General features: G+C 43.3%; 1 protein-coding gene across 3 annotated transcripts in view; it reads right to left on the reverse strand.

The window, feature by feature from the left end:
• LOC149322749 (tensin-2-like) overlaps positions 1-12,988 on the reverse strand; it is a 158,958-nt gene that overhangs the window by 94,512 nt on the left and 51,458 nt on the right. Inside the window, exon 1 of one of the 3 annotated variants that reach the window (XM_089482480.1) lies at positions 11,065-11,233. The exons of the other annotated variants lie outside the window; for them this stretch is intronic. Within the exon in view, the coding sequence (XP_089338606.1) occupies positions 11,065-11,145 (81 nt within the window). The 5' untranslated portion in view covers positions 11,146-11,233. Of the gene's footprint in view, positions 1-11,064; positions 11,234-12,988 lie in introns of those variants that run through there. 3 annotated transcript variants of the gene reach the window in all.

The following is a 12,988-nucleotide window of genomic DNA, read 5'->3' on the forward strand; positions in this document are numbered from 1 at the left end:
CAGCCAGGCACACTCTCTCTCACACACATCGTGTTATGTTATCCAACTGTAAAACAGGGCATCTGGAAGACTGTATAAATCAGTTTTCCTGTTCTATTTTTCTTGCAATATCATACCCTCCAACTATGCCGCTTTGATAAGAACAGTCTCAATTAATCCTCTGTTATCCCTCTTTTCAACTACTTTCAAAATGTCTGTTTTTCTCTCCTCTTCCCACTTTTCCTCTTTGTTCTCAGCTTATTTCCATTGCTGAAAACTGTATTCAAAATGCAAAAATAATTTGTACTTAAATAGCCCTTCTCAGCAAGCTCAGGCAAAAGTAAATTGCTGCAGTATTTCCTAGTTTTATGTTTTTCATTAATAACCTTTGCTGTCTTTACAACACTTGGATGCTGCCTGGCCACATGTGATTGGTTTTTATCAAAGGGATTTTGGGGGTATGTAATATCAATGTAGCATTAGAAAGCCAGTTTGCTCACTTACCCAGTATTCTGAATATATACCACACACACTGAACATTTAAAAACTTCCAGGTTGGGTTTAAGGCAGAGTAGTGGAGAACATTTTCTTCCTTATAGATGTGGTTTTGATTGTTCCATCAGTGTCTTCAGTTCAAAAAAAATCTGTTCTATTTTTCAACAATCCTTGTTTTACTGGATTTTATTGTTAGTTGCCTTGTGTACTCGGGGTACAAGGGGGAGTAACAAATAAATTAATGTTAAGATGTGAAGAGGGCTTCAGACCACAACATGTGGACAATAGACACACTGGAAGAGAAGCTTACAAAGCAATAGTATCACACGCTTCAAGCAAATGAGCCAAGCTACACACTGCTGACTTGTCACACTGCCCTAGGACTTAAATAATTTTTTTTACCACTAATTGGACTCTGAGTAAAAGCAAAACCAATCCATGGGCTCATTCCCACTTGCAGTTTAAACCGACTACCGATTCCCAATTCGCCCTCGTTCCGTGTTGGAAATATATTCCAAAAGGTCCCTTGTTCCCACTATCAAAGCAGATCATTTTCTTACCCCAGTGTAATGGCTTTTTTTTTTTTTTGGCACAGTTGATGTGCCACTTCAAATCGGCTCTACATGAGGAGGAAGCCAGGGATGGAGAGAGAAGGAGCCAGCCGGGGATAGAAGGAGGAAACCGGGGAATGGAGGGAGAAGCTGGGGAACAAGGCAGGAGGATGAAAGGGGGGACAATGGGGGTTTTTAAAGTAAAAAATGCACCAACGCAAGTACAAAGGCAACGTTGAGAGCGTGGAAAATGGTGGATCTGCCAAAAACTGATGGGTGGTGGTGGTGGTAAACACCCCTCTGCCATTAGTTCCTCCCCTCCAGAATGAATCAATTCTGATTTGTCATTTCCACTTATTAAACTTTGCTTCAGAATTGATTCTTCTCAAACAAACCTCTTTCAAACTACTGGCGGGTTACATACCGCCAGAAAGTACGCGTGGAGTGCATACTAGGGTTAGGAAGGGGCAGCGCTTCCGCACCCCCCAACCCTAGTACGCGCTCTGCGCGTACAAAATGGTGGCGGCCATTCCACATGGCCGCCGCCATTTTGACGTCTTGGACGCATAGCGTCCAGACGTGTCGCGGCGGAAGTGATGCCGTGAAAGCGCGCCTTGCGCTTTGCGGCGCCACTTCCGAGGCCCAGGAAGGAGTGCGATTTCCGCGCTCCTTCCTCGGAGCATCTGGGAGCCCTGCGGTTTGGCTGCTGCGGCTCCCGGATGCTGCAAGCGGCGGCGGCGGGAGACCACTGCAACCCGGCGATTTGTAACCTGCCACGGTCTGGAAAAACTGGGTTTTTTTGCCTTTGCTTCACTTTATCATAACAGGAATTGATCACATTGCGACAGGAACTGGTTTCAAATGGAAATGAGGGTCATTTACATCGATCGGCAATTCACTCTATTTCATAGTAGGAATGCGCCCCTAAACTTCTTTCCAGGGAAATCCATACCAAACACACAGGCTGTTACAACCAATACTCCACCTCTGTCTGAGACACTTCTGATGTGATTTATTAGAGATCAATAACTGGATACCTCTAAATAAAACCCAACTAAATTTACCAAAGACCAGCTAAGGTTGCATCCACATGGGCCAGACTATCCTGGGAAAAGCCTGGAGTATTCTGGCCCCAAAGCTGCCCCGAATTCCTCCCATTACCTGTAAACTCCAGAGTGATGCTAGGCAGCTGTTCACATGCACATCCTGCTGTGTTGGACAGACTGCTCTTATGCCAAAAATGAGGTGCCTACCATTGATCATATGGTTGGCACTTTGTTCTGATCTCAGAGCAACTTGTGGTGGCTAGCCCAGTTGGCCGCACATATGGACAGCCAGTCAGTGTCATTCCGGAGGACTCTGGATTTTTTAGGAAGATCTGGAGCAGAAGGTGAGCTTATAAAATCTGTTTTAAGGTTGGTATACCCCAGGTTCTGTGCTGAACTGGCCACACATCATCATGACTTTTCACACCAGAATCAGAATCAGGGACGGGGCCCTGCATCATCTGGACTTTGCCATCAGGGTGGAGAGGGAGGATGTGTTATATGGCACATGCAAACATGGCCTAACAGTAAACTAAAATACAGAGAGCCAACAGCTACAGCATAGAATTCATTCAAGCCTTAGAAAATGTTAATTTGGGGACACAGCTGCCAGAGTTCTCTGCCTAGCAGGGCTACTGGCTGTTCCATATCCTCCAATATTTCAGAGAAGAAAATTAGGACATGTGTAACCAAGCAACATCTGTCTTTCCCTGCTTCCAGAACATGGACATGGACTCTGACTCAGAGACTGAAGCAGTGGACCTGCTGGGACCTGCTGCTGAATCAGAGCAGAAGGAGGTTCCATTATCCACATGTCTCAGAGACAGACCAGAGTGCAGTACCAGCTCTGGCAGAGAGTCCTGCTCATTTAGACCACTCACGCTACTTACCTTCACCAAGTGGAGGCAACAAAGGGAAGGCTTTAGGGGGTCTCACATGATTTATTGGAAACAGCAATTAATTAAGAAGCACCTGCATTAAGCTGCTGATCTATACATTTTCAGCTGCTCTATAAACTTCCAGTTATTGTTGGAGATAACATACCTCTCTGTCATGTTCCTGAACTCTGTGGTTGACCTGGACTGTGTTTCTTGATTCAGAATGCCACTTTCTTCTCTTGGACATTGCTGAGCTCTGTTTGGGACTGAAAGCTCATATTTACTAAAGTAAAGTAAGTGCTGAATTGTATGCTACTCTGTGACTATGCTTACTCATTAGCTGCTGGCTATCAACTGTGTAGCAATCACTTTTGGCTGGTTGCCCAGACTGTGTTTGGAACAACATTAGAGTGTGGCCAAGATGGAAAATGTTATTAATGAGGAGGAACAGACAAGAAAGGGAGGTTGCAGTGGTATGATTTTGCCCTAGGCTACTGGGAAGGGCAAGATTCTGCCTCTCTCCCCAGCTTCTGACTTAATTGAAGGCAAACTACTTTTCATTTTGAACTAATTTTACAGCAATAGCAATAGCAGCTAGCAATGGCAGCTACATTTCTATACTGCTTCATACTGAACTAAGCAGTCTCTAAGCAGTTTATAATGTGCATACGCTGTCTAAATTTAAAAGAGCATTGAAGACTAGTTTCTTCTGGCAGGCCCATCCAGATGATTTTTAAATTGTGAATTTTAAATGATGAATTTTATGGCAAGTACATTTCTATACCGCTTATCAGTGCACTTAAGCACTCCCTAAGCAGTTTACAATGTGTAAGCAAATTGCCCCCAACAAGCTGGGTACTCATTTTAGCGACCTCAAAGGATGACAGGCTGAGTCGCCACTGGCAAGAATGGATCTTACAACCTTGTGGCTGTCAGTGAATGGCTGCTGTACCAGAATTTAACCACTGCACCACCGAGGCTCCCTACAGCAACTAAAATAAGCTTAGGACAAAAGGGAAAAGTGGGAGGAGGAGTGGGAAACTGGGACATTTTAAAAGCAGCTGAGAAAATGTGACATCAAAAGATAAATCTGGATCATCCCTGCCAAACTGGGGCAGTTGGATGGTATGCTGTGCTGGCTAGAGGATTCTGGGAGTTGTAGTCCATAAAAATACGTTTCCCTAAGTTTTGGGTTTTACTAGCAGATCTCACTAGAATAAAGAAAGTTGGATCATGTGGATCACTCACTTCCCAAACCAACTCTTCAAAAAAATCAACTTGTCCAGGATGCCACAGATGCTTCCGACTGTATAGATACCACGCACTGCTATCTCTATGATGATCTAGGGCTAATCTATGGGCAGCCTCAGCAGATCTCTCTGACCTCCTGCACTGAAGTACAGCTGTGCAAAGAGATGGGAGGTTTTCCATCCCAGCAGAACACAGTGTTCCATAACGCAGGAAATCTCATGGGAATTGGGCAACCGCTTAAGAATAGCAGGCTGGGCTCTGGAGGTCAGGAACAGGACTTTTAAAAATAGGATCTGTCAAGATATCCCTGCTTTCAAACCTCCTCCCTTGCACTGATGGACCTTTTGAGAACAAATGTGAATTCTGCTGATTTCATTGTGCCCAGCAGATTAATTTGCAAGCTGCCCCTCCTGCCTACTTTGAGAGTCACGCAGCTCATCGCTGTAAAAAGGAAAAGAAAAAAAATAATCCAGTCAGTTTCCTCTTTCCTGATTTACAAGCAAATGTCATTTCCTGATTCTCACCCACCCACCCACCCTCTTTCTCCTGGTTTGAGTTTCCCAGCATTGCTTGGAATAAGAGCTGGTAAGCATGCAGGAATGTCTGAAGAAACCTGGGAATTTTCTTGCGTCTCCCTCTAGTTTGGGTTTTTTGGGCTGGGGAGGTGGAAACCCTCTTCCTCAAAATTGCTGGTTAAACAAAACCCCATGTTTTGCACATGAAGCTTAAATCAAAGGTTTGGAAGTCTATCTGAGAGAGTGTCATTTTAATTACTTCCCTGGGAACTCTTCAGTGCAAATGTTTGGTAACAGACATCCCACCAAAACCAGCTGACTGATCTGTGAGGGAATTTTATGCACTGACAAATGCATACAAACCAAGAGATCATAGACAGCACGGCTGGTCTTTGTAGTCCTAGTCCTTTTGTGTGCGTGCGCACATGCTTGTGTACTTTTGAGCGCCCCATGAATTTCACAGGGTTTTCCTAGGCAAGGAATAGTTGGAGATAGTTTTGCCAGTTCCTTCCTCTGAAATGTAGCCTGAAATGTAGTTCATTGGCAATTTCCCATCCAAGTACTAACCAGGGCTGATCCTGCTTAGCTTCCAAGATCAGATGGGATCTGGTGCCTTTAAGATATTTATTCAGAAATTAAGGCCCCTTCTTTTAGGAGGAAACTGCATTAAGCATTCATCCTGTGAATAAGAAGGATGTATGAGAGCCAGCATGGCACAGTGGTTTGAGTGTTGGACTATGACTCTGGAGACCAAGGTTTGAATTCTAGCTTGGCCATGGAAACCCACTGGGTGACCTTAGGCAAGTCACACACTTTTAGCCTCAGGGGATGGCAATGGCAAACCTCCTCTGAAGAAACCTGCCAAGAGAACCCCATGATAGGGTTGCCATAAGCGGGAAATAACTTGAAAACATACAACAACAAAACAATAGAGCTAGCTTGATTGTATGCATGTCTGCATCCAAATGTCAACAGTTTCAATGAGAATGTTGGTTTGCTGTTTGGGAAGGTGTTGAATAGAACTGAGCTGTCATTTCCAGCCCCGGAACCTGGGACTTTGGAGATTAATGCTGAGTTAGCATGCATATAACCAAGTTACCCTAAATGGGGAAATGCCCAGGTTGGTCAGCTAGCCCTGCGGTCTTTGCTCTGGTCCCACCCTACATTTGTGATCCCCTCCTCTCCTGGAACACAGTCCTGAAGCCCCTGCCAAACTAGACCAGGCCAAAACAGATTTCCTACCCCTGCCTTAGGAAGCATGGGTAGGATGATAACCTTAAGCCAGCACTCTGAGACAAAATGTGGTCAATATGGCAAAGATTATTAATGAGGAAAAATAAAACACACGAGAAGAGGCTGCAGCAGTTTGCTTTTGCCTACCAGTTGGGAAGGAGAGGTTTTCACTCCCTTCCCTGTCCTCCTTGCTTGTCAGTTTAATTCAGTGCAAGCTACTTTTGCATTTTGACCTCAAGTTTGAAGCAAGCAAAGTAAGTGAAGGATGAGCTAGTGTGGTGTAGTAGTTTGAGCATTGGACTATGACTCTGGAGAGCAAGGTTTAATTCTTGACCATGCAAATCCACTGGATTACCCTGGGGGAGTCACACACACTCAGTCCCAGAAAACCTCATGATAGGGTCGCCATAAATTGGAAACGACTTGAAGGCACACACCACTTCCAACAGCAACAAAGAGATGAAAAGAGACAATCAATGGGAAGAGGTGAGAAAAACTGGGACACTTCAAGAACAGCAGAAAAAGTAGGATGGCAGAGGATTAATCAGGATGGTTTCTGTCAAATTGGGACAGTTGGTGGGTCTGCAGTAAGCCTGGGCAGGATTACAACTTCAAGCCAGCATTATGATACTTAAATCCCACCCCACACTCCCACCCCTTGCCTTGGTAACAAGAACAAACAAAAGGTTCAGAGCCTTGAAGGGGCTCTTGAAGGATCTGTCATATAGATGAACAAGGCCCATCCTTCCTGTCCCAGTTCTGCTGAGAAGGAAACTTTGGAGAAGTATTTCCTTTCTGGGCTGTATCCAAAGCCAGCAAACAAGCGTGTGAAGTGTTAGTACTGAGGCCTAAGAAAAACAGCTTCCTTTCAGGTTCTGAAAGATCTCACATCACTTAATGTCCTTTCTAAATCTGCACCTACAAATGTAAATTATAATCCAATCCTGTATAACAGTACGGAACTAACATTTTACAAACAACAGATTACTTGTTGTTGATTCATTTTGCTCAGTAACTAAGTTACACTGTGGCAGATAATGAGGAATCTTTTTGCTCCTTTTCCATTTTAAGTGTGATTTAGTTTCTTTCATATTTAAGGATATGTATGATCTCATCATTCAGGTGTGGTTTTGTATCACAGGCCAGAAAACTTGTAGCATTTGTGGTGTTCTTAAAGTAATTAAAACCAAGCATTATTAACAACAAACTAAAGTTACTTTCAAAATTCTAACGATAATGGCATCATAGTAGGGGTTTGAGACCTTGACAATATAACTGTAACTAATTACTTTTTACAAAGTAACTTACCAAGCTCTGATATAATTGCATAGAAGCCAGCATTAGGTGCATTCTGTCAAATAAACCCCCTTCCAAACAAACAAACAAACAGGTGTGTTGTCATGCTGTGACGTTAAGCGGCATATAAAAGTATCTTCACTAAATATGCAGCAGCACTTAATCAACTAATAAAGCCAGTGTAGTGTAGTGGTTTGAACGCTGTATTACAACTTCAGAGATGGGAACCTTTTCTATCTTTCCTTCCCAGAAAGGATCCTTCCCAAAAGGAAGAAGCGAGTTTAGGAAAGGAAGGTGCTGGCTCTATGGCATTCCAGCACCCTCCTGTACCATGGAGAGCTCTTGCAAGTTCCATCTTACAAGGATCCATGGTTTTGTAGCAGCAATACAGTCCCTGGTTGATTGGGAAAGCAGGTCTACCACTGGAAAGTTGCTCACTTTTATGCTTGCAAAGTTACTTTTTAATTAATTAATTGCTCTTATTCATTGCAGTATTTGAAAAGCTGATGTTGTGTGCCTTCAAGTTGTTTCTGATTTACGGCAATCCTAAGGCAAAGCTGTCACTGGGATTTCTTGGCAAGATTTGTTCAGAGGGGGTTGCCTTAAAGTGGTGTCAAACTGCATCAATTCTGCAGTGTAGCGGCTGCCACTTTACTGCAACATTGCGTCAGCAAAAAGCTGAGTTTTTTATTATTAAAGGTAGAATTTATCTATGTGTGGTAACTGATATTGTGCATTACTGATTTGTTTTGTTCCCTGCCTCAATCCATGGGGAAAGGTAGGTAAAACATAAACATCATCATCATCATCATCATCATCTGGGGTAGACTCGGTTAAGATGTCTGCTCTCCCTTTCTTCCTGTACCTTCCACACCTTGCAGTCTGGGTTGTATTGGTCTCATACTAGTGTAGACTCAATGACTGAATTGCTGACAGATGAATCAGCACTTAATGTAAATACAAATATCGAAGTGGCTTTACTCTAGTTGGGCTACTAACAAGATACAGGACTGAATTTTTATCAGGTTAGCAGCACCATCCTGAGCTGCTGAACTTGTACAACACACTGTACTGGTGCATGCACCTTGCACTGTTTCCTATTCACTTTTCATTTTTTTTTTTAAAAAAAATCATTTATTTTCTTTTTCTTTTTTCTTTCTTTCTTTCTTTTTTTTTGGAATACCTTTTGCCTTGATGAATCCTCTATCATTCAGTTTTTCAGCTGGCTTTAAAATGTCCCAGTTTCTATCTTCTTTTCCAATTTCCCCTTTTGTCCTCAGCTTGCTTCAATTGTTGCAAACTGAGCTCAAAGTGCAGAAGAGAAGAGAAAGGGAGGGAATATTGCCCTTTCTTGTAGCTTCAGGTAAAAGTAAACTGCTGCATCTACTCCTAAGCATCTTTCTTTTTCCTCATTATACCATCTTGACCACACTGTGATGTTGCTTAGCCACACATATCTGGGTTTTTATCGGTGAAACGTAGAAGAGATTGCTTTTTTGCTTCATACAGCACCACCTGAGACTGCTCCACAAATCTCTTAGATAAGTGAGAAGGCTATATAGAAGGCAGCTGGATTACTGAACTCTCTTCTGGAAAACTGGACAGAAAAGTTCACCAGAGGATAGGAAGCCATTTCTAAAACACCCCAAGTGGTCCAAAAAAATTACAATAGGTGGAGTGTGGAATTTTTAACTTCAGCACAACAACATCCCAGATACAACCCTTCCAAACCTGATGACAGAAACTAGAGTATATTTAGTTTCAAAACAAAACACACACAAACACACACACACACAAAACAGATGGGTGAAAGAGTCTGTGACAGAGTGGGAAGAGAGGCATGGCTGTTGTATCCTCTCTCGGTGCTTCAAGGCTTTAAAACAAGGTTGGCTGGTTTAGCACAGTAGGAACTTAAAGCTTAAATTCAGCGTTTAGAAATATAGTTTAGGTGTCCAAAGAAAAAAGGCAGGCAAAAGGTCCCAAATCGAGCCAGCCTGGTATAGTAAGTGTGCACTAGGACTCAGAGAGACCAGAGTTCAAATCCTTGCTCAGCCAGGGAACCTGGGTGATCTTGGGCAAAAGTCAATCTCTTTAGGTATGCATCTACACTGTAGAAATAATGCAATTTGACACTTCTTTAAGAGCTATGGATCTATCCTACAGAATCCTGGGATTTGTAGTCTTGTGAGGCACCAGCACACTTTTTTGCAGAGAAGGCTAAAGGCCTTGCAAAACTACAAATCCCAGGATTCCACAGGGTGGTGCTGCAGCACTTAAAGTCAAACTGCATTATTTCTACAGTGTAGAAGCACCACAAGAAGGCCATCACAAACTTTTTCCAAATAAATTTTGGCAAGAAAACTCCATCATAGAGTTGCCATAGGTAGGAGTTGGGGGCGTACAACAACAACAACAACAACAACAACAAATGACCAAGGGAATGCAAGCACAGAGAATGTAAGAGTTCTAGTTGCAAACAATTTTCAGTGTCTCATTCTCTGAAATGCTAGAAATTTGGAGACTTACAGAAAATTTCACAGGGAGGAATTATTTTTATGGGGGATGCCTACCTTTTGCCCCTCTCCCCCTGCTATTTCTCTGTCCATCCTCTATCACTCCTAGGAACTGAAAGGTAATATAGGAGGCATGGTACAAACTGCACCACACTCAGCTTTCACCCCAAATCTGTATGTGTTTGTTGCGTCCTTCAAGCTGTTTCTGATTTATGGCAACCCTATGGTGAATCTATCATGGGGTATCCTTGGCAAAATTTCTTCAAATTTGACTTTGCCTTCCCCTGAGGCTGAGAGAATGTGACTTGCCCAAGGCGACCCAGTGGCTTTCATGGCTGAGCTGCAAATCAAACCCTAGTTTCCAGAGTCCTAGTCCAATCCTCAAACCACTACTCCATGCTGGTAGCCACCTAGTTTTAACTAAAAGCCCTGTTACCAGCCCTCCCTTGTCCCACCTAGACTGAAATTTACATGCAGCTGACATGTACATACTTAGTTATCTGGGGGAGGAAGGAATCCAAAAGAAAACAAAAACACCCTTCATCCTGCATCACTTTAGAAAGATATATGAACAGAACTGTTTCTTAAAATATATGTCAGGAAGTGGCTCAAACAGGCTGATCTGGAATTTGGCCAACCAACTTTCATCCAGCTGGGGCTTTAAGATTTGTGTCAATAAAAAGCAAATATCCAAACTGGTTCTCAAGATACTGAGCATGAAAGTAAGATCTATGAGGCACATTCCTCCTTGGCCTCCGGGAAAAAAATTGTTGTCCTCATTGGCAGCAAGGAAAACAAAGAGGAAAAGATACAGCAAAATATCTTTATTTTTAGACTGGGGTTAGGGAGAACGGCTGCTCATGATGCTCTGGAAAAGTGGTCATATTAAGTCAGTTTTAGAGAGCAAACATTAGGATATTCCATCGCAAAATATTCCTATGGGAACCAAAGCGTAACCGATGCATGTATGCGTGTGTAGGCGGTCAGCAAACAAACATTGTGAGGCCCTCCACTGGATTACAAGCACTTTCTGGATTGGGGCCTCTTTGCCGCTGTTTCTCTGCAATAAAAGTGACGTTGGAAGAATTATGTTTCCCATAATGTATGCCTTGGCTCAAGCAAATTTACTCTGGCGCAAACTTCTGCAGCTTAAAGCCAACTTCACCAGAAGCATAAAACAACCTGGACAGTCAAAGTTTTTCTCTCTCTCTTTCTTTCCTAGCTTGCAAAGAAAAGCTGGCACATCTCCCCACTTTTGTCTCTTTCCCCTCACACCTTCATCCCTTGGCTTCTTGCTAGACACTTACCCGGAGGCTACTTGGCATTCGGGTGCTCTCTCTTCTCCCTAGGGCTCTCAGGAGAGTTTCCACCACGCTCTGTGGCTTCATGGCTATGCAGGTGATAGTGACATTAATCCCACATGTGCCTCAGAGTCCTGGCTGAGCAAGGCAGCTTGCTGAGGTTGCTGAGGCCATGCAAGGTTGAAGCAAGCCTGCCTTACCCACGGTGCATGACTGCAGACCATCCACTTTCGCTGGCTCTCTCCACCCATGGAGCCTTCGGGAATGTCTGAGTCAGGAGGATGTGAAGCTGGAGACTATGAGACGGGAGCCAGGGTGGGCTTTGTGAGATCAGGGCAGGCGGGCAGGGAGCTGCCATTTCCTGGTGTACAATAGCTGGCCTTCCCTTTGCAGAGAGGTAATGGAAAAGGATGCACCAGGAAAGAGAGACAGCTGGGCCTGGAGACCTTGAGCCCAGTGAAGAAACTGAGGAACGCAGGTCAGCCCTCAACTATTAGGTCTGTGCGTCAGCAGCAGTTCTGGGAAGCCAAGGATGAGCAATGAGTTTGACAAGAGTATCCATGGAGTAGAGTCAAACTAGTTTCAGTACTGCAAAAGGGCTAGATCAGTGGTTCTCAAATGGTGGGGCAGGAACCATGTGTGTGTGTGTGAGTGAGTTGCTCAAGGGGGGCATGAGACTTGGAGGCTCTCATCCCTCTTCCTCCTCCTCTTTCCAAACTTTTTTAATGTGTAAAATTTACACAAGTATTCAGTTAAAGATTGAATTTACTTAATTAAAACTGTTCTAATTTGAATGATGTTATTTCCTTATAAAATGTTAAAATATGAATATACAGTCATCCCTCTGTATCCACAGATTCTTTATCCACCCATTTAACCATCCATGGCTTGAATATGTTTAAATATATATGCAAAATTCTAAAAGCAAACCTTGATTTTGCCATTTTATATAAGGGACATCAATTTACTACACCATTGTATTTAATGGGAGTTGAGCATCCATGGATTTGGATATCCACAGAGAGTCCTGGAACCAAACCTCCACAGATGCCAAGGGCTCATTGTACATGAATGTGCAAATGAAAATATACACACTAAACAAACAAAATATATTATTCATATACTACGTTGAATGAGGAGGGTGCAATGCCTGCATGTACATGTAAGTGGGGAGAGGGGGTGTCACACTGAGGTAAAATGTTTGAGAACCACTGGGCTAGATGGCACAGCAAGATGGACCTTAGACTTCACAAATGTGGCTAGTGGTCTCTACCCTAGCCTCAGAAAGCTCCTTGTAAGATCAGTTAGTTGGTTCCTTGCCTAAGAAAACCCTATGAAAGTAATGAGGTCACCATAAATCAACAGGTGGCTTGAAAGCAAATACCTAAGTTAGAAAAAGAGAGGAAGAATAAATTCAATAAATAAGCATTTGTTGTCCTTTCATGACTCCCCAAATCTGCTACCTGATGCAGCTGCCACTCTGTGCCTAATGACTGGGTCGGCCTTGGAGCCTAATATAATGCTCCACTGAGAAAACCAAACATTACAGTGGGCCCTTGGTATCTGCTGGGATTTGGTTCCAAGACTTCCCGTGGATACCAAAATCTGTGAATGTTCAAGTACCATTAAATACAGTGGTGTAGTGCAATGGTGTCCCTTATATAAAATGGCAAAATGATGGTTTGCCATGGATGATTGAATGTGTGGATAAATAATCTGTGGATACATAGAGCTGACTGTATTTTTCTTTTTTTAAAAGGAAAGGAAAAAAGAGGTGCCACACCTCCCAGTGAGAGAGTTGGCCATTTCTATGTTTCCAAGGTTCTCTGGAGGTCTGTTTCTAAAGAAAAAGAACAGTTTGTGGGTGGGTATTGAAGTGAGTCAGCCCAGAGTTGCTTGGAGGAAGCCAGGCCTCTCTGCTGAGCTGGGT

The sequence above is a fragment of the Sceloporus occidentalis genome, unplaced genomic scaffold, assembly GCF_023333645.1.
Source record: "Sceloporus occidentalis isolate IW3139 unplaced genomic scaffold, rSceOcc1.0.p SCAF_1, whole genome shotgun sequence".
NCBI lineage: Eukaryota > Metazoa > Chordata > Lepidosauria > Squamata > Phrynosomatidae > Sceloporus > Sceloporus occidentalis.